The 26,055-nt window shown below is 52.5% G+C and overlaps 8 protein-coding genes across 8 annotated transcripts; 4 read left to right on the top strand and 4 right to left on the bottom strand.

Moving 5' to 3' along the window:
- Positions 1-729: 729 nt before the first annotated feature.
- On the bottom strand, positions 730-4,990 carry M421DRAFT_64081 (FabD/lysophospholipase-like protein; the record flags this gene model as incomplete). The annotated part of the gene is made up of 10 exons (XM_033596114.1): positions 730-975; positions 1,027-1,163; positions 1,214-1,506; positions 1,668-2,363; positions 2,416-2,523; positions 2,630-3,257; positions 3,304-3,992; positions 4,050-4,470; positions 4,521-4,655; positions 4,711-4,990. The coding sequence occupies 10 exons, from the start codon at positions 4,988-4,990 to the stop codon at positions 730-732; spliced, it is 3,633 nt and encodes a 1,210-aa protein (XP_033448125.1).
- A 576-nt stretch (positions 4,991-5,566) lies between these two features.
- On the bottom strand, positions 5,567-11,134 carry M421DRAFT_421066 (uncharacterized protein). The gene has a single exon (XM_033592702.1). The coding sequence runs from the start codon at positions 10,724-10,726 to the stop codon at positions 6,011-6,013; it is 4,716 nt and encodes a 1,571-aa protein (XP_033448124.1). The 5' UTR covers positions 10,727-11,134; the 3' UTR covers positions 5,567-6,010.
- A 188-nt stretch (positions 11,135-11,322) lies between these two features.
- M421DRAFT_5547 (uncharacterized protein) lies at positions 11,323-12,407 on the top strand (the record flags this gene model as incomplete). Its single annotated transcript, XM_033595308.1, has 2 exons — positions 11,323-11,444; positions 11,507-12,407. 2 exons carry the CDS (start codon positions 11,323-11,325, stop codon positions 12,405-12,407), a joined length of 1,023 nt encoding a protein of 340 aa, XP_033448123.1.
- A 600-nt stretch (positions 12,408-13,007) lies between these two features.
- Positions 13,008-13,644, top strand: M421DRAFT_64093 (uncharacterized protein; the record flags this gene model as incomplete). The annotated part of the gene is made up of 2 exons (XM_033596115.1): positions 13,008-13,285; positions 13,362-13,644. The coding sequence occupies 2 exons, from the start codon at positions 13,008-13,010 to the stop codon at positions 13,642-13,644; spliced, it is 561 nt and encodes a 186-aa protein (XP_033448122.1).
- A 2,552-nt stretch (positions 13,645-16,196) lies between these two features.
- On the bottom strand, positions 16,197-18,119 carry M421DRAFT_392484 (uncharacterized protein). The gene is made up of 3 exons (XM_033590025.1): positions 17,922-18,119; positions 17,683-17,869; positions 16,197-17,631 (listed from the first exon to the last, which is right to left on the bottom strand). Exons 1-3 carry the CDS (start codon positions 17,952-17,954, stop codon positions 16,247-16,249), a joined length of 1,605 nt encoding a protein of 534 aa, XP_033448121.1. The 5' UTR covers positions 17,955-18,119; the 3' UTR covers positions 16,197-16,246.
- Positions 18,120-18,647: 528 nt separating this feature from the next.
- M421DRAFT_421063 (uncharacterized protein) lies at positions 18,648-20,209 on the bottom strand (the record flags this gene model as incomplete). The annotated part of the gene is made up of 2 exons (XM_033592701.1): positions 18,648-19,668; positions 19,726-20,209. Coding segments are annotated over 2 exons (1,438 nt in total), but the record flags the coding sequence as incomplete, so codon positions are not given.
- Positions 20,210-20,379: 170 nt separating this feature from the next.
- M421DRAFT_162320 (uncharacterized protein) lies at positions 20,380-22,265 on the top strand. The gene is made up of 7 exons (XM_033587693.1): positions 20,380-20,563; positions 20,614-20,748; positions 20,820-21,735; positions 21,789-21,809; positions 21,863-21,911; positions 21,968-22,023; positions 22,076-22,265. The coding sequence occupies exons 1-7, from the start codon at positions 20,463-20,465 to the stop codon at positions 22,106-22,108; spliced, it is 1,311 nt and encodes a 436-aa protein (XP_033448119.1). The 5' UTR covers positions 20,380-20,462; the 3' UTR covers positions 22,109-22,265.
- Positions 22,266-24,367: 2,102 nt separating this feature from the next.
- M421DRAFT_162260 (uncharacterized protein) lies at positions 24,368-25,573 on the top strand. The gene has a single exon (XM_033587692.1). It carries the CDS (start codon positions 24,465-24,467, stop codon positions 25,440-25,442), a length of 978 nt encoding a protein of 325 aa, XP_033448118.1. The 5' UTR covers positions 24,368-24,464; the 3' UTR covers positions 25,443-25,573.
- The last annotated feature ends 482 nt before the right edge of the window (positions 25,574-26,055 follow it).

Below are 26,055 nucleotides of genomic sequence, written 5' to 3'. Positions count from 1 at the left end.
TGCGTGAAGACGATTTCGTCTGAGGGTCTGATGTCTGTCCGCGTCTCGAGAAGTCGCAGGTTCAGTAGTAGTAGAGAATTGATACGGTGTGTCTCTGCGTGCCCCAGCTAGATCATCGAAGGTACTGCAGACGGCTGGCCTCAAACGCTCAGCCCTGTCTTGTGTGTACTGGTCATGCATTTCATGTGTTGAAGCGTCGCTGGCTCGTCCTAAGCCCGAAGGAGACACGAAAGTTCTGCTTGCTTCAGCGACAGGGGCCGATGCTTCGCTTCTCTGTTGGTACTTGGATCTTGTCTCTAAGGTACGCAGCTCGGCGAAGGCGGGATCTCTGGGGCCAGGAGCTGTCAGAGGCAGCTCTACTGGCGCTCTGATCTGTATCGGGCCAATCTCAAAGCTCTTTTCGAAGTCCTTATGTACCTTCGGAGTCATTTCCGGTTCACTAGAACCAGCTATGTTTGACCTGTCTAGGTGCAGATTGCTTCTGGTATGTTCACGCCGCGCAGATATTGTGGGTCCATCAGAGAGTTCAGAGCGAAGGTCTCGTTCGCTGGCTAGTTCGGTGGGCGGAAAGCGCACTTCAGGGTCAGATGCATTGCGCCTGGAAGTTTGCAGTCGTGACCGACCGCCGCTAAGTTCAACACTACGTTGGGTGCCCTCAGAGAGCCTTGAACTCTTTCCAATCGACCTGCCCGTACTAGTTGGCACTTCTGGAGTGGGTTCTGATCGCGCTTAAATTAGGAGGTGCCCTGATTTCCCGATTTGTACCGTGCACAACTTACCTAACACTCTGTCCTCAGTCATGATCGCACGTGGGAAACCGCTAATCATGTATCGCTCAGAGGTAGGCGACCTTCCTGGCAATAGCAGTGAGATTCCGATCTTTTCATTCTTATCCCGCACGTGGATAGCGGGTGCAGGTAACGAGAAAGAAGCGATATCTCTCATGTGCGAAATGACAAGTGTAGACAGCTCAACCTGTGTCGTTGTATGTTAGCAAGATCAGCAGAGATCGTACCAAAATCTTACAATCTCAACGACTCTTTGCTCAGTGACGTTTTCTATCTCGAATTTTAATTGGAAGTCCTTCGTCTGCAATTTCCGCAGGTAATCACCAAACGCACGAAGTTCATCCGACTCATCCTCAAATCGGCAGCAGATCTTTCCTACACAAATTAGTACATGAACAGGCCAATGTGAGAGTAATTGAACATACCTGTACATGCGTATCCGTTGTACACGTTTCTAGGCACGTTGGTCCGCTCGTAGTAGAAAGAACTCGCTACCAACATGTGCGCCACCCTTTTGACCCGAGCCCGGTTCTCGGGCCTCTCCAAAGCATTGCGTGTAGCAGTTTGAACACCTTTGATTTGAGCTACATCATCCAGGCTTGGTGCGTTGCTGAGCTCAGGGTTGATGCGCACGTATCGAAAGGCGTTCTCATCGGTGGTGGCAATTTCGCAGAAATCCAGCCACGCATTTTCGGCATGTAAGATATTATCGAAACGACTGTGCTGTAACACCATTTCAGCGAGAGAAGACATTACATAGTTGAGGGGAGCTTACCATTGCAGTGAGGATTTGCTTGAATCCCATAAACGTGAAACCACTTTTCTTAGTCGAACTCCTGGTATCAGACATTTGTTGTCTAGCTTCAATTAGTAGGTGACGTAGATGCTACAAGTACTCTTGAATCCCACCTGTGCTTCGATTGAGAAATTTCATAATCGTATAGAGGATCATGACTCTTCGTTCCACGCCTTTCTTGGCCAGTTCCGATTGACAGAAGAATGTCGGGGTGTTCATTGGCCACATCAGGCCACAGTAGCTGCGCCTCACTACGAACCAAGCGGACTGGATTGTTATGATACAGGGCGCCGTCAAGGTATGTCCGTTCCGTCGGCTCGTGTATGAATGGTTTGAAGTAGGATGGTGCGGCCGACGTTGCCGCGGCAGCTTCCCAAATCTGCAACTCTAGATTTGGGTCGTCTGGCCTGAGAAAGTCGTAGTACAACTTGCGTTGCTTCTTTCGCACATCGTCTCTGCGATTGTAATTTGCAATCACGATGGCTCTCTTGCCAGACCCATCCGTCGCGGTCACGGCGACCTTTGGTGCTGGTGCAGTGGTTGCTTTGCCATCACTGCCGAAGAGAGGTTGGTCCCCAAAAATGTCCTTCAAGACTTCTCGCAGCGGAGTGGTTTCGTATTTCGAAGCATGTCGAAGGGTGACAAAGTGCCTCAAAAATGAAATGCTTTGCAATTTGCGCTTCGAGAACGCTTTATCGCACAGATTGAGGAACGTCTCAGTGCACTGCTTGATGGACCAATTCTTGACACCAAATCCAAGAGCGATGATACCGCCCGTGCTCGTGAAATGTTAGCAGAATCTCGTCAATCTTGCAAAGTCCACAAGCTAACCTAGTACCCACAATCAGGTCAAAGAAGGCCTGTATTGGGATATGATCGCCAAGCTGCTTTTGCACAGCTCGAAGCACTTCGAGCTCTACAATACCACGCATACCGCCTCTGCTTAAGTTAGCGCCGGATTCCATTAGGGTCCAAATCCAGCTGGACAGAGCGTTCGACTGCTCAGAAAGAGCAGACGGAGCTAACAATGTAAACTGGCACTTACCCATCGAGCGACAACAGGCGCACACCAGCATGTTCGGGTTTGAACCGGACGTAATATGGGCTTGGCCAAATGTCCAATTCAGAATGGAGAGGACAAAACTCCATATCGAGGACACTGCTGCTTTTCGATGATCCGCGGACAGCAACGCCATAGGAACGAACACATCGTGAGCAGAGAGTATGGCCGCACGGTAGCGTATGCAGAGGTGCCTGTATGAGGCAACACAGACAGGTCGTATGACTGATAAACTTGTCTGCAGAGCCCAGCGCATCATACAGTCGAGTCATTCTTTTGCTGTGAATGTCATTCAGAAGCTCTTCTGCCGAGACCGTTTTAGCATCGTCTGACGACACACTCTGCAACTCGTTATCGAACTCTACGAGAGCTTTGCGAATTTCGTCTCTCCAGATCGGCCAGAAGCGCTCAGGTTGGATTTTCGACCTGAAACGGCCGTCCCCGATCCACTTACCTTTGGTGTTCTGGTGCCCTTTTGGAAGGTGAGCGGACGCGACATTGACACAGACCTCTTTTCCGCACTTGTACTCGCATGGTGTGTACAAATCACAGAACTCCTCAAGCGCTTCACTGCACGAGTCCTGGTACTCAGCAAACATGTCTTGCGGGCGTCCTGGGTGTAATCAGAATGAGCGTTCGATGGTGAGGGTTTGATTTACCTTTTCGATGTCGAGTACAATCCAGCATGATGCATGAAGCCACCAGATCGCCTAGAAGGTGAAATATTCTCTCGCTTTTCATTGCGGGAAATCGTGATCGAATGGAGAGGGCAAGTTGAAGTATGTGACCTTTGAAGTCCGTGGGTATTGGGTTGTGCTTCAGGGATACCTTCATGAAGTTGAAAGGATCTACAAGACCACTTGGAAGTGCGAAATGTGTGTATGCTGACTGAAGGTAGATGTCTAGCTCATCTGCATGCAACAACATCCGTGCCTTCAATTTGGCTTGAAACGAAGAATCGCAAGCGTTAGAGATCACTTCGTGGAGCTTCCAGATTTGCTCCTCGAGAAGCTGGTACCGTCCTTTGGTCGGTATTCGTACAACAGTGAAGGTTGAGTAGTAACAGCAGATTAGATCGAGGACGTTATCAATCTCCCGTCCTTTGCTTCTCCAGTCTTTCGCAACTTTGATGAAGTCTCGCTGTCCATTAAGAGCGTCCAGGCAGTCTTCATTCGCGCGCAACAGACTTTCAGTAGCCTTCGATACATCCCACTCGTCGGATGACACTCCTATCTCTGTGTTGTTAAGCGCAATGATGGCATGTGGAAGGGTTGGTTGATTGACAGATGTTTCTAGCGATGCTTTGCCCCATTCTAATAACAGGCGCAGTGCGGTAGTCTCGAACGTTCTTTGGAGATGTTAGCTATGATGGGGAGGTGTCAAGCAGGGGTTGGGTTGTACGGACTTAGAATCGCGTAGTACGAACACAACGACATCTGAGAAGGTGTATAGGATCCGCGGATACAGGTGTCTCACTGCATAAGATCTGGATCTTTTTTCATCCCCGTTTGCCCATTGTAGTAAGCGCGGGCGACCTGGAGATAGTCGGTCGCATTGAATGTGGCCGTTCGTAGCGGATGCTCGATGGTCAAATGCACCTAGTGGTGGCTTTTCCCCGCCCTCGAAGCCCTCACAATCTGCGTACAGCAAAGGTGTTCTGTCATGATGCAATACAGGGTCCACATATAGGTGGACATCGGCGGATGTGGGCGTGTGCGCGTGCAAGTTGGACCCGGCGATAGGCGTAGGATACGAGAGCGAGGCATTCAATTGTTCTTCTTTGCCGCGGCGGATCAACATCTTGATCAACGTACTCTTTCCCGCGTCTGCCAAACAGTCAGAGGAATGTAGATGATGGGCTTCCGAAGCTGCCTACTTGTTTGCCCAACAAATGACGCCAACTGCGGGTATCTTTTCGTGCGATCAATCGTCGACGATGGTCCGCTCGTGACGGTAGAGAACGTGTCATAGTCGACGAATAGCGGTTGCCCATTCTTGTTCCGACGGACGCCTGTAAGAACGTTAGTCACTCCTATTCTCCCCAAAAACTGGGCAATAGACCGCACCAAACCAGGTCGTGGACAAGTCGTCGCCAAGTAATTCTTCCAGCTGTTCTTCATCATAGTCTGGCTCGAGAATGCCTCTCAATTTCGTGAATATCTGGTGTTGCGTTCTCTCATGCTCCAGGCCATCGCGTCCTTTCCTGTTGTTGGTGTGCGGCTGATAGAGCGGCCAGCATGGTTTGCACAATCGGGTAGCGCAATCAATGCAGTAGTAGACTTGGGAAGAGCCCTTTGGGCATCCATCGCGCTCACACTCGCCAGCTCGTCGCTCGGTCGACAACATTAGATAGTACAAGTACAGCTGGCGCAATATTATGCAGAAGCATAAAGAAAAAAGAGAGGGAGGAAGGGAAGTATGGCGGAGAATGAGATCAGGAAAGAAGCATGGACTGGGAGAAACTCAGCCTGATGCGAACATGCATGTAAGCAACAGGTCGCAATAGCCCCCGCATTATGACCATACCCCTGGACGCTACATATTATCCAGTACGTCCTCAGCCTGATGTGTGGGAGCAGTCCCTGACAAATGGGTACGGCGAGAATCAGCCTCTGTGCCTGACCGGCACAAAGTTTCCTCGACTGGCAGTCAACTGCGACATACGTGTATCGAATTTACACAGCATGGCGCAGCAACCAAACTCGAAACCGCTCGATTGACAGTCGCCCCAGCCTATTGATGCGGACCATCTCTCTGCGATGACGGCGTGGAGGTGTTGTGGTGCAGATGGGTGAGGCGAAGTTGGAGGACCATCCGTTTTCAGCGTACCGGTACCGGTACAGCCGCGGAGCAGTAGCGAGGGGAAGCGAGGCATGCACGAACATCTAGAGTGGCCTCAAGTTAAAACCCTTCGACTCAGGAGGCAAGTTAGCAGCAAAGCTGTTGATTGTTTCCGTTGAATATGCAAATGGTATAATGCCCTGCTCCAAGATGCTAGAACTCCTGCAATGATAAACCCGCTTAAGCTTGCTGACCAATGCTTCTGTCATTAATACTCCAAGCAATGCTATTTCCTCCAATGCGACGCCTTCCAGACAGTACCAGAAAAGGACTGAGTAAAAGTAACAGGACGATCTTGGGACACTCGAAGATCAATGCGAGGGCGGTCCTGATGTGGTGTAGGGCCAGATAGGCGCCCTTGGTGACTACATCGACAGTCGAGGCGAGAGGAACCTGGTAATCGAGAACGAACTGTACTGCGAACAAGCTGATGGACGGAAGCCACCTGCTATGTGTCAATCGAGCTGTCTGTGCGCATAGAGCGAGGTGAAGGAAAAAGACAGTGGGGCGGTGAGTGCGACTCACTCACTCCCTGATCTGCGCCTTCAGTCCTGCAACCTCCCTCTTGAGCCTCGCATTCTCCTTCCTCAGCCTTGCCGCCTCTTCCTCGCTAGCCCTGAACCGGCGATCGAATTCCTCACCGACCTTGCCTCGGCGTACACTGCTTGTTGCCTTTTCGAGCTCCTCGTTGAAGCGTGCGTACAATGCCTCGTTCTCGGCGTTCGAGTCACGGTAGAGCTGGTCGAGCTGTTTGACGCGTGCCTCGGAGACTTGAAGAGACGTGGTGACATCTGCTGAGATGGTGGTCGCACGAGTCGACAGGGCATCAAGCGTTGCCTTGCACTGCTTCTCCAGAGCCGCTATCCGAGCTTCCAGTGTCATAGACTGTGCTTTGCTAGGCGTGCCCGAACCCAGCGAAGGAGCAGAAGTTTGGGGGTGGAGGCGCGGGGTGCTCTTAGCATTCAATTCATTGCCAATGTCGGCCAGAACGTTTTGCAAGTCTTGCGATGCGCTTTCGATGTCTTTCTGCTGGGTCTGCAGTCGCTCACGCAGCTTCTGTGGTGATTGCATACGAAGTCTACGCGGGGTGCCTGTCGAGACCGTCGAAATGGTGCCGGTAGTACTGCCGTTGAGGACTGGTGCGGGTGCAACAGCTTTGATGGGGGAGCGAGGTGTGGACGGAGGTAGTCTGACCGGGTTCCCGGAGCCTGTACGTTCGGACAAACCGGCAATGGAACCAGAGATCGGCCGGAGAGAAGGTATCGCAGTGGTGGACTCTCCACGCCGTCTGGAGTGTCCCGATGTTGATTGTGCAAAAGACTTGATGGTGACCTCATCTTTGCTCTCCCGTCTAGGAGTGGATGGTGTAGGTGGCTGGACGCTGCCCCTGCGAGTGAAAGTCTGGAGGGGTCTTGACTCAGGCTGTATGCTGCCTCTTCTTGCAACCGGCGGCGCAGGCTGCTCGTTCTCTTTCCTTATCATCGGCGAGCCCAATCGCATGGGACCTGGAATGGAGGATGTGTGTTTGTGAGCAGACACGGCGGTGCGCAAGGGCGTGCGCGGAGGAGAAACACTCTCTCGTTTGTCTCGGCTCTCTCGCTTCCTCGGCATAGTTGAGTCGGGCCTACGAGGAGTCTGCGATGACCAAGCAGGTGCGTCGTCGACTTGAAAGTTGAGCTCTTTGAGATCACTTAACGATGAGCGGCGCTTCCTGCGGGACTGGACGGGGACTGCTAGCTTGGAAGGTGGGATCTCGTTGATGGCCCCGAGGAAAGAGCGGTTAGTCTGACTTCCACTGTCATACTGGAAGGCGCCGAGGACTGTTGGACGATCGCGTGAAGATGGTCGTTTCGGTGAGTGGCGGCCATTGTCGATGGAGTTGGATCGGCCGACTGACTGGCTTCCCTGCTTGGACACGCTGGCAGCGAAATTCTCTTGGCTATGACTGTTCTTGCTAAGTGATCGCCAGAGCGAGCTGACCTTCGATTCGTTTTCGGACTTGCTGTTTTCTCGCGACAAGTTGCCGAAACCGAATCGCCGTCTCAGAGAAGAGTTGACAGAGCCACCGCCGTTATGACGACTCTTCGAGTCCACGGATCCGAAGTTCGCTGTCAAGCCTGGGGTCTCGGCAGGGAACAGTGCATCCATGTCCTGGACGAGACGGTCTATCAATGATATGAAATCATTGGCGTTCCCGGCAGGCACAATCATCTCAGCGAACGCAGCTGTTAGTATGCCTCGATCTCCATCGTTGCTGGTACCATCTAGCAACTCCGCCAGTAGCTGAACAATGACTCGAGTTGCCCGTTGGTTGTGAGGTGCAAGATTGTTGAACGTTGCGCGGAAGTACTCCTCGAACTCTCCAGGGTACATGCTGTCTGACCGCATCTGCAGAGACACGAAAGTGGCGTGGGACAGAACTGGGCCCATTCTTTCTTTCCAAGCAACGTTGAGGAACTTGTCGAACACGGCGAAAAGTACGTCAATGGAGGACTGTGAGGCGAGGTCGAGATTGGAAGGAGCCTCCAGTAGCGAGTTGTACAGCTCATTGACCACAAGCTCATCTGCAACCACTCTGGCGCGAACGGACCTGCCCACGATGTTACCCTTGCGAGCTGACAGAGCCATAGTGATGTTCGCCAATGAGTCTTCCAGTTTTGTCAGAGAGTCCACTTGTTGCAGCTCTTCAAAGCCACTCCTTGACGAGGTTGGTCTTGAGCTGGGCCCATCGCGGCTCTGTGTACGCGTTGGTACGAGCTGGAGTGGAGGCGCCATGCGTGGGATGTCGCCCAAGGTAGGCGCATTGCGCTGAAGCCTTCGTCCGCTACCATCTCTGCCAACACTTGCGCCGAAGATGTTGCTGAGCGACTTCAGAGGGGAAGCAGGTCGACTCTTCCTTTCATTCCATTCTTCTAGATACGTGATCTGGAGCTTCAGCGACTGGAGAATCAGCTGGTTTCGTAAGAGGTAAGCCTCAGATAGAGCGGGGTTCTTGATGTTGTTGCGTTGTTGAAAGTAGTTCGCAAGTCGTTTGGTCAGGACAGGCAGGAACTCGACTTTGGTAAGCTTGTCCCGGGCAAGGTAGCCGTTCAGCCCATTGATGTCCATGAGGTAAAAGCCGTTGTCCAAGACGGAGATTTTGACGACCACTTCAATGCCATCGTAACCCACTTCGATAGGCTGTGAGAGCTTCGGCGCTTCAACCAGAATCTGGATCTTCGCAGGTTCTCGGCGACCCTCAGGGGGACCATCGACATTGTCCTCGGTGACAGAAGAGAACAAATTGAGATCACCAGGTCGGCTTCGCACCTCCCACTTGTAGCTCTCTCGTTCTGCCTCAGAAAAGCGTCCTTCGATTCTGGCTTTAGTGATGTCTTCGATAACTCTTTGCGCGCGGCCCTCATAAGCACCTTGCACGTAGTACATACGAATGCCGACATTTGTTCGATCTGGCGTCGGTGGTCGTCCCAGCTGGATTGTGCGAGGAGCTGGCGACAAGAGTTGGATTATACTGGATTCTGCGTGCTCGCTCACAAAGACTTCGGACAATCCGATATGCTGATAATAGACCAGCTCAGACTCGTCGGCGGCGTCGCTAAGCTTTGGGCTGTCCAAGTCAGTCATCAGACCGCGTGCACTTGTTGTGCAATCGTTCGGCTTGTGTAAGATCACGAGAAAGTCCGAGAAGAGGACGAAGATCCCTGGTATAGTCGAAGGACCGCTGAGCTCGCCATGATAGGGTGGTGCCAGTTCTACAACATCAATGGCAGTAATCAATCTCCCTTGAGGTCTGAATGATGTCGGCCATTGATACACCATCTTGCGCAGACGATCGACGATCTTCATCTGATGCGCTGTAGACCCCTCTCTTGAGCATATCTCGGAAATGACGTCTCTAGCCTTCAGGAACGTCTTGAGCGCTGGGTGCCTCACTGGGAGCTGCTTGACGATCTGGTCGATGTAGAGGCTGTAGCGAGGCAAACGTTGGACAGGCTCGATTAGTAATGATGTGAGTCGTTGTTCACCAGTCTCGTATACTCTCTTGGAAAAGCTGGAAGCAGGCTCTTTGGTGAAGGCCTTTAGCAGTTGTGAGAAGTCGCCATGTGCAGCCATGTAGTCAGTATAGCAATCGCCAAACTTGGGGAACCACTCGACGAGTGCTTTCGCAACCCGTGCTGCTCCAGTAACATCTGCCGGATCTTTCTGACCCCGCAGTGGAGCGATGAAAACGTCGTCTGTGGTCTCCTCGATATCCTGGATTGCGCCATTCTCGGTCTCCTCCAGGATGACACGCAGTTCCTCTAAGAAGTTCGAGTTGACCTCGAGAATCTTGTCCAGGCTGGGAGGGAACAAGCCTTGCAGCGTCTGCTCGTTGGGACTACTGCTCGAGGACGACCTATGCCTAGCCTTTTTGCGAAACTCGACTGCGACGTTGTTGACGAGATCGTGAACCTTGCAAACGTAGTTTTCCTCCGTGTCCAGCAGCTCACACATCTCACGCCTGAGCGACTCTTTTTGTTTCCTCGAGAACGACTGTGATCGACTGAGCTGACTGGCTTTCGATGGTGCGCGGCGAAGACGAGATGTGGGGAGGAAGGTGGACTCTCCGAAGAGTCTGATTACTGGCGCGTACGATCCATACTGCTGCTCGAGCGCATCGTCATCTGGCTCCTCGAACTGAGCCGATTCCCGCAGATCCGCCTTCTTTACACTTCCTCGCGGCAGCACGACATCCATGTCCACCCACGAGAGGCTTTGTTCTCCCAGTGCATGGCGCACATCCACGATGACGTCTCCCACGTTCTCGACCTTGACCATCTTGGCAGCGACAATAGCCGCGTGCTGCTCGGTGAACAGCGCAGGCGCCATGTGCATGTTGGCCCTCGTGCTGTAGCGGCGCTCCCATGCATTCTTCACTTCGGCGGGCAGCTCGACGAAGTACTTGTAGAGACTGAAAGCCAGCCCGCGGCATATCTCGTCGCCCTGCTCCTCGCGCGGCAGGCACGTGACGGCATTGTAGAACGAGGCGGTGGGCGAAATGATGAGCCGTGCGTAGCTCGACAGGCCGGCTGGGGTAAACACGTGGGTCTGGATGCGCGAGTTGGTGGTCGGCGCGGCAGTGGAGGTTGGCCCGTAGAAGATCAGGACGGGCGAGTTGGAGAGCAGCTCGTCTGTGGTGTGGAACAGCGACAGGTCCGCTGCGGGGAGGGCCGCGGGCTCCGGGTTGATGACCACGCCCATTTGTGCGAGCGGATGCGCCGTCGATGCGCCGTCGATGCGCCGGAACGAGTGACGGAGGTGGGATGTTACGCGGTGGTCGAGTGCGAGTGCAGCGAGTGCAGCAGTGGCATGAAGGCGATTGAAGGAAAGTACTAGGCCATGCAAACGGGGACGAAAGGAGCGAACGAGCGATCGGCGCGTGTTGCGAGCGTGTTGATGTTGAGCAGTGCGACCTGCAGGTGTTTCGCCTGTCAACGGGCGCTCTAGCAGTCTAGCCGTCTGGCAGTAAACAAGGCACGCAACGAACGGTGGCTGGCTGCGACGCCAACGCTGCACTCGAGCGCGCCGAGTCCGAAACAGGCGGCGACTAGCGCCAGCAGTGCAGGCGGAGCGAGCGCACAGCAGCGTGGACTAGAACAGGCCGGGCTGCTGGGATCTGGCTGGGATTCGAGGCGTCGAGTTGCTCGAGTCGAGTTGTCCTGGTGCCCTTGCAGCTGGCGCGGCCTCCGCCAGTCGCGCTGAAGATCCCGAGTCAAAACAAACACACGGCGCCGCTAGATACTTCGTAGACATTCTGGCGTCATCCCTCCCCCACCAGCTGCCCGCCTGCCTACCCCATGGCGACGCAGCAGTTCGACGGCGGCGTGCCCTTTGCCATTGCGGCCCCCGCGCAGAAGCTGCAGCTGCTCGAGCTGCCGGCCGACGTCGCGGCGCTGCTCGATGCTCCCAATCCCCCGCGGTGCGCGCTCCCAGCTCCCGTCCCGCTGCGTGGATCGCCTTCTGATCTTCTGGCGTGCACAGGCTCTCAATCAAATCCAGCGCCGCCGCCAACGACCGGCCTGCATATGCGGTGCTCTGTACGCCCAACAAGACCTTCCACCTGCGCCAGGTCCAGACGTCCAATTCGCTTTTCGTCACCCAGCCCCAGCAGCTCGATGCCCATGGCAACGACATACCTCTTGCAGCCACATGCGCCATAGCGTTGTGCCCCGCGACCCTGGAGCTGCAACCCTCGGATGCCTCCGCTGTCGCTCTGCTGCACGAGGTGCTGCCCGTGTATGACATTGTAGCTGGCGACGTCGATGCCACGGGCAACGGCGAGAGCAAGGACCACGTCTTTGAGAACCTTCCCTTGTCAGACGCACAGTGTCAAGCAGGCTGGAACGAGCTGATGGCATTCGAGCTCGATCGAGACACATACAGGCCCTCTGCGAACTCATTGGCACAGGTGTGGAAATCCATCCATGCAGCAGCACTCGCCGAGGGCGTCAAGCTTGACAGCCAGTTCTTGACTGAAGACATTGCAACAGCAGTAGCTGACGTTGGGCATCCATCAAACTTCACAAAGGCCGTGCTCAGACATCTCTCCAACGACGAGCAAGACAATTCTGGGTCATGGTTGTGCCTCGATCGAGCAAGAACTGTTGCCTTTGTCGGCAAAACACTGCTCGAAGCCAAGCAGGGACCCAGCGACTTCCTCATCGCCGACTTTACAGACACATGGGAGGACAGATTGCCCGAAGCATGGCGAAAAGATGCGACACTCGGTGCCATCGAAGGGTCGTACGAGTTACCCTCAGACACCACAATCAGGGTCAAGAGCAAGGATACCGCAGCCGCAAACGTGCACGACGCAGCTGCAGCAACCAAACCGTCCGCGAGAAAGTGGCACGAGAAATTTGCAAAGACTCGAAAGAAATGAGAGTCTGCTGAGAGAGTCGTAGAGTGAACAGTGCCACGACAGTGCCACGCGATGAGTGGTGGCGCGACCAAAGAACGTGGCCTCACAGACGTTGACATTACGACTTGGTGGATGTGCCCCCTTTATGGTACGATTCGATAGTCTTCATCGTGGCCTGTCGACAACGAATGACATAATCCCACAACAGCCTGGTAAGGCTGAACGTTCCGTGGTTTGGCAGCTGCCAAACGCGTCAACGTGGCGCGCACGCGCTCTAGCGTGTCATCGGCGTGTCGGCATCTTTTTGCGGAGCGGCAGACTCGGCTTAGTCAATGCTGGCCTCGGGAAATTGGTAAGCTGCGGTTGGCCACAGCAAAAAGTGCCAAAGTGTTGAGCTTCCCAAAGAAGACTACCATATCAAGTTCGTACTGTTCATGCAGCCCAAATCCTCACGTTCTAGTCATCCCCTTGATCGTCTGTCCAGCGTTCTGAGCGTACTGCATGAGCCTTCTCCGTGCCCTCCGGCCTCTCCCAACGGCAAATCGCCTCTTCCAAAGTTCCGCAAAACGAGCATTCAGCACCAGTTTCATCCTCAAGAGCACGGTCCAAACACTTCACACAATGGCCACCACCGAACCAACACTTCCAGAAAAGACACCCGTACCCACAACCCCCTCAGAGCCATCCCTTCCTAAGCTTTCCCAACATGACTTCCGCATCTACAACCGCATGGCAGAGCATATGGACTACTTCCACAACCACTTTCGCGAGACTTGGAACGTTCTGTATGCCGCCTGCGAGACGGGAAAGAGGAGTAAGGGTATGAGTATCCGACAGTTTATTGCGCTGGGGCAGCAGTTTTGCGCGCAGTTGGAAATGCACCACGGGATTGAGGAGAGGTACGGTCCCGTCATGCACCTCGACTTCTCTTGAAGCCCATGGTTGGATCTTCGACGCTAATGTCCATCTTTGCAGGCACATCTTCCCCGTTCTGGCGAAGAAGCAGCCCGCCTTTAAGAAAGAACTGGAACTTCTCACGCAGCACAAGCAGATCCACAACGGCCTTGACAAGTTGACTAAGTATCTGGATGAGTGCAGTAGCGGCGAGCGCGAGCTGAGGTTACCCGAGTTAAAGGAGGTTTTGGACGGCTTTGGGAAGGTGCTGTGGCAGCATTTGGACGATGAGGTAAAGGAGCTGGGCGCGGAGAATATGAGGAAGTATTGGACGAAGGAGGAGATGGTGAGGATGCCTATGTGAGCGCGGCTATGAAGCACAGTATGAGCCTGGAATTCAATGATGTCGAGGACCTATTGATTTGTTTTTGCTTGGTCTTTAAGTACATCTATAGGATGAACAAACAGCTGACAACGTCTAGGGTGGTGAGAGGAGAAGGACCGATTTGGCTAATGTCTTGGGGTCGCTGAAGGTACGACCAGGCTGTTTACAAGACCACCACTAGCTTCCTTTGCGATTCCAGATCGTGTCCAGTGAGTATCGCTGACGTGCATAGTGCTTGAGCCAGACCGATACACAAGAGCACGCTCAAATTATGCAAATAGGCGATATTTGTCTATAGCGTATCGCATCTAACAATTGTTGCAACAGCGGGATCTGATTCTATGCACGGTTTACCTGGGGTCTCATCTATCGCACACGGCTCACTGCTACCGTCCGAAACGATAGGTTCTTTGCGCCTGACGCTTGTTCCAGGCACCCGGGGACTCACAGACGTCATTTGCTCTCCGTGGGTCACTCGCGCCTGGACCTTCCAGGGAGGCTTCCTCTCGAATAGACGCCTGTTCTTTACGGACCGACAAGTCATATTTATGTGCGATAGCGGACAACTTTCGAGGGAACGGATTACAATAAACACAGATCAGAATACAACTATGCCGTGGGCTGGCTACCGATCCGTGACGAATTCACTAGGAAGAACGATCCGCTATACAGTGCCACGTACTACCGTGTGTAGTACAGTAGACGCACTCTATCCTATGACACCAACGCACTCAACGCTATCGCTGGTGCTTTGGATGCCCTTGGAACTGACTTGGTTTACCACATTTGGGGAGTACCTTGTGGCCATCCCAGAGCGCAAGAGAGTGGCATTGCGTTGCTATGGCACCACGGCGGTGTCATTTTCGCAGAAAGGGTTTCCCGGATTGGGTTCCGCTGGGATCGAAGGGCAGCAGCATTTTGTGGCGCGGCATGTCTTCGAAGTGGCGGGACGAAGCCACCGCTTCAATGAACGGTATCAGCATCTAGACGGCTGATGGTATTCTTCCACTCCAAATTTATGAGCCCGATCAGAACCACGATCTAGCTTTTCAGTTCCTTGAGCTCTCGAACGACATGGCCAATATACATGTCGTCAAGTTACCAGAAAACGCTGTCGACGCGAAACAACAGTATGGTATTGCTGTTCTATTGACAGGCAACTCCAACTCGTCAATAGAGTCGAGCAATATGTTCCTCCAGCGGCCCTGGAGGGCATGTTTGTCAAAGCGATCATCATGCCCATGGCAGAACCAGTGCCCAAAGCGATCAGGAACCCCTCAGATTGCTTGCTTCTGGCACGACCAGTAGAACATGATCATCGATACGGGAGAATTGGAATTGCCTGGATTTCTCACGACCCAAGTCATCTGTGACAAGACCGGATCAAAGCGCCCTCAAAAATCGATAAAACTCTAGGTGTCTAGTACCACAGCATTTCTAACAGGCGAACCCAAGTCTGTAAAGGATAAGGTCTGGTTGTACAACCAGCAGGTGCGCTAATCAAACGGCACGCAGTCAAGCGAGGCCTTGGCGGCTGGGGCGACCGACATTGATGTCATCAGGACTTCGTTGTCGAGCCTTTTAGATGGTACAGACCCTGATCAGTCACATGGGTGCCGCATTTTAATAGTGAGTGCGCGAGCATACAAGATGAGGAACCAAAGAGAGAGCACAGCTCGATGACGAATGAAACCACCTCAAGGTTGACAGAAGCTTTGGATACTCTCTGGAATCCTTGCCGGGGACTGTCTTCTTCCGAGCTGGAGTCTCTTGGAACTAGCGAAGGGATTAAAGGTACTTGTCTATAGGCTCTAATGGGAGAAGAAGAGTAGAAGCACAAGTTCAATTGTATCCTATTAATCAGATGTACAGGGGAGAGCTTTTAGTGGATTGGAATGCTGCGTCCCGGGTCTTACGTCTTTGGCCACTGGTCTGGTCGAAAGTTGAAAAAAATCGACAGTGCCGAAGACAAGGGTTGTCACTGTGTTGAGGGAACGGAGATTCGGCACACAAATGAAGGCAAGCCATGGGAGTGCCCGAAAAGTCTTTCTTTCTCCTAGAAAAGAGCATATGAGACGACATATCAAAGACTACAGGAAAATGATGAAGCTGCTCATTTCCTTTCTCTATGCTTGATGCTGCTGTCGCTTGCTGAGATTTGGTACCACTGTTTCATCGTCTCGCGTCGGCTCCCCATCGGCATCTCCATACTACCACCTATTAATATACCCAATATCAAACACCGCACTCCTGGAAACAACACCAGAATTAGCAGTCGTGCCTCAGGGTTATTGACTCTTGTCTCAAGACCGCGCGGCGTCGTGCCACTAATGTTAGAACCCACAAGTTAGCATTCTGCACGGGTGCTATGCGACCATTGCACACTGCAGGGCTGATAGTACTTCATGTTGATCGTACTAATCGTACTTGCGTGGCAAGCTGCAGTGTATAGAGGATGTTGTACAAGATGTGAAAATATTTAAATAAATCGATTGCAGCGCTAGTAACTTCAAGCGACTCCAAGGCCGCGTAGCAAATGGTATGCCCCCCCCAAAAACGCCTCGCTGTGATATTGCACAAGTTATACAATCTCCCCGGTGACCCTTTTCTTCATGCTCAAGAATCTTCTGGGACTTCTCAACTCCCAATCCAACTCTGGTGTCCAGTTGCCATCTGCTCTCAGCGTGTCTCGCAGACTTGGTGCTGTGACGACGCTCGGAAGGCCGATGGACAGTCCAGTACCGACACTGATACCGTCAACGCTGTCGCGTGCGCTGACACTGGGGGTGACGCTGGTTCGGAAGGAGTGGACTGTAGTGACTGGGCTTAGGGATTCCAGGGGAGATGTTGGCGACTCGAGTTCCTGCCATGGCCCACCCAAACGCGTTACTATGCGCCGCTGTTCACTGTCGCGCCAGCGGGACCTTTGCTCTGCGGCTGTTGGAGATTCGATGGGTAACACGTCGGCTTGGATTGCTGGTAGTGCAGGTGCTTTGGACTGACGCTTGAAGAGAGACTGTAAGAGAGACTGGCGTTTGCTCTTTGTTGGAGATATGGGCGATGTGTTAGGTGTTGTGTGCGCAGATTCGGTATGTGTGTCTGGCGAATTAGCCAAAGAGACGGGCGTCTTCTCAGGATCGTGAACTCGGATAGTCGGTGTACTGGTGTCAATTGTCAGGCCAAAATTAGGCGTGGTTTTCGCCGCAACTTCCATGCCGCTATCTTTAACAACCTCCGAAGCTGACGTTGGTCGTGAGTCTTGCATCTCGACATCATCCAGTTGCTGTGACGAAGAGTACGATCCAACACCCTTGGCGCCGTTGGGAATATGGTAGCGCAGATCTACACGCAGGATCGCGTACATCAAGACCGTTTGTATCTCCACAAAAAAGTTGAAGATGTAGAACGGACTTTTGCCTAGATAGCCAGGGAGGGGCTGAGAGCGCGGAATTAGAGGAGCCCATATGCTGCCACATCTATACCAGGCACCGATAGACAGTAATGTAGTACTGACAAGCAGTACGATGACTTTCGTTCGCAGCCGCCCAGCACCAAATCGATCTGGTGGCGAGTACGGAATTAGGAGCGAGAGAATGACGATAGGAAGCGGAAGTGTGGCGATAATGGCGAGGAATGTTGAGCCGTAGAGTTGGAGGCTTCGATCGGTAGCCTTCGCTCCCGGATCTAGAGTAAAAAAGCTTTGAACTGTACCTGCGATGATCATGATGATCGTTGCTCCAGTGAGAATACACAGCAATCTGAAGATGATTCCAAATGCAGGATGCCACCCCAGCCTTGGGTGCAGTGACCTTACGAGACGCATAGCGAATATCAGATTGATGATGAAGATGATGAGGACTCCAGCGGCGACAAAGATAGACGCTGCGATAGCAAGTTCGACGTTTTGAGACTGTGCTGTCGATGCAAGGCGAAGTATGGATGTGAGGACACGTGATACGCAGAAGACTGTATGAAACATCAGCAAATGTGGCCCGGATACATGGTATGATTACGCACAGAAGATGAAGAGATTAAACCAGAACCTGTGTCCTCTTGCTCTGTTTTTCTGGAAGATTTTCATGTGGATAGCTGCACCGATCATGAATAGGAACAAGAACACAGTCTGCGCGGGTATGTCGACCTCCTTCACGGGTGCTCCACCCAGCGCCCATGCTGTTGGTGGATATGGTGGTTTCATATTTGCCTACAGCCTGTTAACTTTTATACTATCTCGAAGTTACTGCTCTTTGAAATACCATTGAAGGAGGCATGCCACCTGAGGACGCCATCGTATTGAACAATCAACCTTCGAAGACCAGATTTTCGACTGTTGATTGGGTGCAGGCGATTCATTCGACGAGAAAGAACAAACGATGGATGTGCAAAAGTCGCATGCGTCGCAGGGGCGCAGCTTCCCATATAAGTCCCGCCACACTATTATGACCGATGTGAAGCACCCGGGACCCCTAACAAGTCGATACCAGACGAGGCAATGTTTTCTAAGTGCAGGCGCTCTTGTGTTTCGACATGTCCGTAGTGGTCGCACTAGCTGTGCGACTATCGGGTCGTTCTTAGTGCGAAACATGGAACAGCACCAGCCGAGTGAGCCGATACTTCCTATCAGCAACGACTTGGAAGGCAGACCAACAAAGCGAAACCAAGTTGTTATAGAGATCCATTGCAATTGTGAATGAGAGTCTGCTGGACCAGCAGCGCATCCTACTGCGCGGGTTCGCTCTGTGACTGCACATACTTGTTGGCCAACTTTGAGCTGCGGTACCGACAAACACTGTAAAGGAGCCTTAAATGAATGTTTCTGCCACTGTACTACGAAGTAGAGCTGCACACTAGCCGGCGAACCATCGAATCCTGAGTTTTAGTTGCCCGTGAATGCACTTAAGCCAGACCGGCTGTCACAGGTCGTTAAATGCACCTTGGAATGTTCTCAGAATCTACAAGGTCTGCAAAGACAATGAGCGGGACGAGAGAATATGAGACTGTGATATTTACCGGATAGATACTTGTATGTTGCACGTTTTGCAGAAACGCTTAAATGTAACGCACTGAACCCGTGGCACCACGAGCGTCCCAGAGTCCATCACTCCTTTCCAGTCCACTGTACTGAGGGCAGAGCTCGCCACTCACACTGTCAGATCGCCCCGCCGCATCGAGATCACACATCGCACGTTCAAAATACCGTTCAGCTTCGATTTGATCATGTGCGCGCCCTGTCGCTGCTGTACATAGCCACTGGGGAGTAATTTGCTCGTGACTCTCATCAAACTCGAGGCTGGGTGTGCGACTGTATGTGACCTTCTCATCAGCATCACCAGCACTGCCTGAGCTCGAACTCTCGGGTGTGCGTCTGCTCGGTGCCGTCACGATGGACAATTGACTGCGCACAAGGTCGTCGTATCGTTGCACCTGAGATTGGCGACGCTCTCTCGCTTCCTTCTCCCTTGTCACCTTGAAGACTTCTGCAACGGCGTGCTGCAATAATGGCAGCGATACAATTGCCTCGTTGGTCGTCCCAGCAGCCTGGAGGGCTGCAGTATGCAATTGCGATTCTGTCATGATGAGGCCACTGTGCTGATGCTCGATAGGGGGCGCGGGCAAGTAGCCGGAAGTCAAGACAAGTCCGCCATTATTGCAAACGCTTTTCTTCGTCCTAGGTCTGTTGCTGGCACGCGGCTTGTTCCATTTCGTTGGATGCTGTATATGGAGCTCCACACCGACAAAGCCATCCGATCCTGTGGCGAGTTCGGATCTTGGAGACGTGCTGCTGTGCGACCCTTTGGACTTTGCGGAAGAGACATGAGCAAATCGCTCGCGCAGCAGCAACGCTGGTGAGCCAGACTTGACACCTCTGACCGGCGATAGCTTTCGGACACGATGGCCTTGAGATCGTCCCGCTGAATTCTTGAAAAGTGTTGCTGACCGTATTTGGCTGTCTTCGATGGGGTCAAGAGCAGCGACAGGAACGACAAAGATGTGGTCGGCGTCCTAAAAGTAGGGTGTCAGTACGGGCCGACTGTACCTCTTTACTGAACATCATCTCACACGCGGTAACGGTAGACCATTTGAGGACGTAGTTCGTAGCAGAGCGAGTTCGTTCACAGGCAAGTGCCGCCTTCTCCGAATGCGTGAGACCTGGCGCGGCTGGTTGGGCGGCTTGTTGATTGCTGTAATTGATGTTCGTTCACCAATCCGTCGCTGATCTTCTGGTTCGGCACGCCCGCGGTCTTCCTGAGACCTGCTGTTGGCGTGGTCCGCTAAGCGATGACCTTCTGCCGCGAGCTCTGGTGGTTGCGGCGATGATGAGCGGACCACGTCAGGGACTGTAGTATTATCTGCGGTTTCTTGATCTGGAGCACTTTTTGCATCAAGCAAGCCAGGGCCTTGCTGACATGAAGGCTCGCCATGACAGATTCCGAATAAACGACGTTTGAATCGTGTGGGACGCTGAGGTATGCCATCAGCGACAATACGTAGAAACGCGGAAAGGCGTAACCGGTCGCCGAAGAAGTCAGCTTCCTGAGTCATCTTCAGTTAGTGAAATAGCTGTAGTCAGCATCGATCGATCATCGCGACACACTGTCGTAGCGTAGCGGTTTGCTTCAGCTGGTTGTGGTGTGTACAACATCACGAGTGACGACAGACGCACAGACCCATAGCGGTAGCGTTTCGGCGTTTCTCATCTCGAGACCGCCCGCGCTCCACAAGCGCAACAACGCGGAGCTGAGTTGCGCGACTTCTAACGATGCACCTCACAAACACATTAAGGACAGATCTTGAAGATGTCGCTGTTGTCAATTTCGAGATGGCCAATTGACGACGCAGGTGTGCCTGCCATTGATGGCGCAGAAAGTTTTGCAGACCTGGTAGACAAGCTGAGCCAGTGAGTCCGAGGTAATTGAAGAATCGCAGCAATAGCTAAGATGCAGCTAGATATTTTCAACACACCATCAACCTCCCGCACAGCTTCGAAGACTATCGCACAAGCCAGCATGGCCGTGCATTACATCCTCTGATCGACCATCTCTCGAACCAGGTACACCATCCCGCGTTGGTGTCAGCCCTCCTGTACGTTGCGCGACCGCGGCACGCACGGCACAAATGCCGTAAAGGAAAGATAGAGTGCTGATATCGATCAGGGCTCTCAAAGGTCACTTTTCCGCTCTTGAAGAAACAAGTGACGAACCTGGCGTCAATCAAGCCAGAGGCTATGCCTGCGAGTTCGTCGCTTGGCAATTCTTAAACAGCCTCACCGATCGAGATGTCATAGACTTCTTACTGCTCGAACTGCCGCCCACACCATCTCCCGACAGCGAGCCTTCTTCGAGACCAGCCGACCATAGCCACCAGAACGGCCAGCGCACCGTCCAATCCAACGAGCGAACGCCTTTGCTTGATGTAGCCAACAGTGATTATTTTGGTACAAGGAGTGATGATGCTACAAACCCGAGGTTTGGATCACTGAAGAGTCGATGTGAGAATCTCTCAGCATTAGAGATTGCAGCAGTAGGTGGTGCAAAGAAGTTCCTAAGCCAGCGGCCGATACAAAAGGTCATCAATGGGCTGTGGCGTGGCGACATCGTGTTCTGGGAGACGCTCAGCGTCAATTCTGTGAAACGTCCAAGAAAGTACAATCGCAAACAGACCGACCCGTTCTCGCGTCTGCGTGTGCCTCGATACTTGAAGGTATTTGAGACACTCTTCTTTGCAATATTCTTGGCTCTCTACTATGCGGTATTGGTGCGCCGAGACCAGGAAAGAGTCACCATTCCCGAGATACTACTGTACGTGTGGATAGCCAGCTTCGCGTACGATGAGTTCGCCGATTGGGTCGATGCGGGACAGACCAGTTTTTACGCTTCTGACTTCTGGTGGATGTGGGACATCAGTATTGTTGTCGTCGGTATGACGTTCTGTGCTCTCCGAGTAGTGGGCTTGTCGAATGGTGAAATGGATACTATTGACCTTGCTTACGACGTACTCGGATTGGAAGCCTTGTTCCTGGTGCCAAGAATATTCAGCCTCCTGAGCTTAAACCCGTATTTCGGAACCCTCGTGAGTCGTAGATTGGTCGCTGCAGAGAGATCGTGTACTAACTTCACACTAAGATCCCATGCTTGAAGGAGATGGTAAAATCAACCTGTACGACGGCTTGCATGCATACCAATCTAATTCGTGAAAGACCAAGGATTTCGTCAAGTTCCTATCGCTTGTCCTCATACTGTATTTGGGTGAGTGTCCGACTGCTGACTGAACTCTGTGAGACTACACTAAGCCTCTGACTCAGGCTTCCTGACGACTTTCGTCCTGCTAGCCCGGGAGACTTTCAAACCCCAGGAGATGGTAAGTAGCATTGGGTCTCCCTTGTTGCCTTAAACTAACAATCCTGCGTTAGAGCTGGATCTTGATCAAAGTGTTTTTTGGGTAAAAAACTTACGACCAGAAACCTTTTTGATCTCTGCTAATAGTTGCCTGTAGATCAAGCTACCTTGGCTTTGGTGAGTCCAAGTTGCAATAGTCATCTGCTCAGAAGCGCACTGACAAAGCTGCGCTATAGACGTTGCTCAAGAAATGTACGAAGTGAGGAAATTGTTGTTTGAAAGCTGGCTGCTAACAGCAAACAGATCGCCCTTCTTTGGCCCACCCGTTATGGTGAGGCTCCCGCACAAGACTTCGGTGTATACTGTTCTAACCGCAAGTATAGCTCATCTTCATCATTTTGACGAACATCCTTCTGATTACCAGCCTAATCTCCCTCTTGAGCAACTCACTCAGCAAGGTAAGCTTTGTCCAAAAAATCATTGGCTCTCGTTGCCCGATCTTTCGGTCTTGGCGCCGTTGGTTCCATGTAGCGTTTTCATTTGTCAACACGCAAGTCCGAACAAGACAGCCATTACTGGATTCCTCAGCATTCGAGGCAGACTTTCCAATTTTAGCGTTGGCAAATAACCGCCTTTCACGTCAAGTTATGCAGTGCCCATGAACGATGGCAGGGCCAGGGACACTGCACACCCTATCGACAATTTTTGGTCAATCAACAATACACACAAGATATCGCTTTCTAGCTTTGCTTGTTGTTTACGTACTCTGCTGACAATTGCACAGATCTTAGAGCATGCGCGTGACGAATATCTCTTCATGTCAGTACCTTGTTCGATTCTGCGGAGCTCACTGATGACGCCATCGCAACAGCTACTCCGTTTATGTTCTTGAAGCATCGTCTTCAAATCGATTGACTTACTTCCTGCCACCGCTTGTGAGTACTCTACCTCTCTTTGCTATGTGCAGACCTTGAAATGTGGTTTAAGCGCCGGGCCGCCAATAAGGCCGAGAGCATAGCCTCTGCCGTTCGACAAATACAAATCATGTACCACACCATTTGGAGCTCCTTGGTACTAGGAGGATCAACAGCATGCGTTAGGTGGCTGTATCGCTGGCGTGCTGGTATAGCGCATTGAGCAGCCTTGCGCTGCCGCCCAGGCTGCCTCAAGCAAGCGGGCCTGCTTGCGATCAGGATCACACCGAAAAAGCTATACGAGTTGACGAGAGCAAGGCTGACAACTTCAGAACCTGATCCCTCTTTGCATACGGCCCTTACGGCTCATCTTGCCGTCTGAAAGGCTGAGGAGTGCACGCATTGTGCTTCTCAAGGCCACGCATTTACCGTTCGTAGGCATCATTTGGGCCTACGAACACTTCGACGTGTATCGAAAGCGTGACTCGAACCTCATGTCTTTTAGCGGCCCGCAGACACCTACAGCTGCGAAAAGACCTTCGCGGCTGGCTGTGAACTCTCCTCGTTTGCTCAGGGCAGATACTCAGGCTTCTACTTTTGCAGCAGGAGCGCGCTCCACAGGCCGTTCGCAGTCAAGTACAGGACAGGCAGAGCCCGATGCACAAATCAAAACCCTCGTCATCAACCTCACTGCACAAGTTGAGGCACTAACGGCTATTGTCTCCCAACTTCAGGAACAGCGCGAAGCGAGCGAGGCCGCTTGATGGCCGGCGCTTAAAGTTGTCCGCAGCACAAGTGTCCAGCTTTCCATCCAACACGTCAATAACAAATGCAAATCAGTGTGTCCAAACCAGTCATATGCCTCGTCCAAATGGCATACCTCCAAGCAACAGCCAGTGAAGCTAAACACTCGCCACGAGCCGTGTGCGCATTGACAAGTTCATCCAAGCACAGGCACCACTCCAAGGGATTAACCGCACTCACCGTTTGTCGCATCTCAGGCTACGGCACAAGTCTTATTCGTGGTCGGCGGCCCGCCGTCGCTTCTTCCCGAGGTAGTGGTTCAAGTGGACCACCCCGGTCGCGCACCATCACCCTCTTGTGCTGGGGTGTGGCCTGCATAACTTGCACTACTACTCTTGCGCACCCCTACACTCCTCAGCCTCCGCAGGACCACGGTCCCATGCCGCTAACAGGCGCTGCCGCCTCGCGGCTGGAACCCATCGCCCCTACGCTCATGTCTTTCCCTGACTGGTACAATCTCCGAGTCTGCCTTATCCTTCAAAAGCCCACTGTTAGAACGGCTTGCTTCGAGACGACACTGCCACAGCACTGCAAACCGACTTCCGAACATATATTTGTGGAGGTTTTCTACCACCTACGTCGTGCAGATATATTCCGGTGCCTGGACGCCCTACAGTGCCACTCATCAAACTCCACCACAAGCCACCATCAGCCTTACCAACTTGATCCTTATCTTCTCAACCCTTCTTTCGCTGTTGGGTATTACACTCAGTCTCACATCCTTTGATAACCACCCTTTGTCACGATGCTTTACACGGAACAGCCTACACCTCCTTTCAACTCGCCCTATCAAACGCATGCGTCACGGGAGGACTCCTTGCTTGAGGCACCCTACCTATCACCAAGCCAGCATAACTCCATGTCAAGATATCCGCAAGGCCTCGGACTCTATAATTACCATCACCAAGCCCCAACAACGCTGCCTCCGTCGCCATCGCCCTCAGAGCCCTGGTCCGGTCACGTCTCAACTGGCGCATCCCCCATTATGACACAGGCAATTGCAGACCCATACGCGTCAGGCGCGTTCGATCACCCAATCATACGCTCTCCCCAGCCTTGGGACGGCTCACAGCTCTCGCCTCGATCGTCCGTCTCGTCTGCGACAATGGTGTCAGTTCACTCTCATCCTGGATCTAACAATGCCTATCACGAGATGACGACTGCAAACTTTGGAAGCCATAGTTGGAGTCATGACGCACGCTACACGCACAACGAGGGAACACTGCCCTTGTCGCGACATTGCCCACTGATTGTTGTTCCTGAGAGGCTCAACAATAACGTCTTTCCTTACGACAACCCCTATGATGCGACACAAATTCCAAGGATGGAGCCTACTCTTGCGATGGAATACGATGACCAAGCATACCTTCGGGCTTCTAGCGAAATGAGCAGTGCATCTCGCCCAGAGTATCCCCAGACTCCTGCTCACAGACAGCGCATACGTAGTCGCAGACACACCGATCCCGCTACGGCCGCCTTCGTTTGTACATTGTGCAAGCCTCAAAAGGGCTTTGCACGAAACTACAATTTCAAGCAGCATATGGAGACACATAATCCCAACCGAGCAAAGCCGCACGTCTGCCGAATGGAGGGATGTCAGAAGGCTTTCGTTCGTAAACTCGACCTCGACAGACATAATACCAGTGTCCACAAAAAGGAAAGGGGATTCAAGTGTGACAAGTGTCCTGCTGATTTTGCACGAAAAGATACGTGCGGCAGGTAAGTACTCTCATTTCGCGGGCTGTGTTCAATAAGTAATATCAACCAGGCACACTAGAGATGGCTGCTCCAAGAGTGCACAGCTGTCCAGCTCGCAGGTGATGCAAGCACGCTACCGACAGAGTGAGTGTTATACTGCGAAACTATAGGAAAGGGAGTTGAAATCATTTTTTAGAGCTGGAGCGTGGGCGGTAAAATGTGAGCGTTATCTGCTGTTCTGCTTTTCAGCATTGGTCTTGCTTTCGGTGCATCCGAAACATAAGTCCCTAGGTGGTATTTTGATATTTTGTATTTGCCTCCGGACAACTGTATTTGATTCTCTTGTACACTTTTGAAGAAAGGAATACATTAAATGCGTGCTGCTCAGCCTCATGGCATCTTTCCTGCACTCGGTTCGACGGCTTCACACCAGGATTTGGCATCTGCGGGGCCACTGTACTTCCATTCAGCACGAACATGAAGCTAACGCTGCACAACCAACTGCACCGACCACACCGTTTTCCGCATACATAAGTGCGATTAACGGGGTCCACACGGGGAAAGTTGCCGTGAGCCAAGTGATGCATGCCAGACGGACGCGGACCAGTCAGGGCGTCATTGCGCGAATTTGCCAGCGG

This window comes from Didymella exigua (assembly GCF_010094145.1).
Source record: "Didymella exigua CBS 183.55 unplaced genomic scaffold M421scaffold_15, whole genome shotgun sequence".
In the NCBI taxonomy this organism is placed as follows: Eukaryota; Fungi; Ascomycota; class Dothideomycetes; order Pleosporales; family Didymellaceae; genus Didymella; species Didymella exigua.
Note: the sequence above shows the minus strand (reverse complement) of the source record. Positions and strands in the feature narration are given on the sequence as shown.

Coding starts and splice junctions, on each gene's coding strand:
- M421DRAFT_421066 (XM_033592702.1), bottom strand. CDS start 10,726: ATGGGCGTGGTCATCAACCCGGAGCCCGCGGCCCTCCCCGCAGCGGAC.
- M421DRAFT_392484 (XM_033590025.1), bottom strand. CDS start 17,954: ATGGCGTCCTCAGGTGGCATGCCTCCTTCAATG. Junction 17,870..17,921: donor GTGGCATGCCTCCTTCAATG/GTATTTCAAAGA, acceptor AACAGGCTGTAG/GCAAATATGAAACCACCATA. Junction 17,632..17,682: donor GTTTAATCTCTTCATCTTCT/GTGCGTAATCAT, acceptor TGTTTCATACAG/TCTTCTGCGTATCACGTGTC.
- M421DRAFT_162320 (XM_033587693.1), top strand. CDS start 20,463: ATGTCGCTGTTGTCAATTTCGAGATGGCCAATTGACGACGCAGGTGTG. Junction 21,810..21,862: donor TCCCATGCTTGAAGGAGATG/GTAAAATCAACC, acceptor AATTCGTGAAAG/ACCAAGGATTTCGTCAAGTT. Junction 21,912..21,967: donor TGTCCTCATACTGTATTTGG/GTGAGTGTCCGA, acceptor CCTCTGACTCAG/GCTTCCTGACGACTTTCGTC.
- M421DRAFT_162260 (XM_033587692.1), top strand. CDS start 24,465: ATGCTTTACACGGAACAGCCTACACCTCCTTTCAACTCGCCCTATCAA.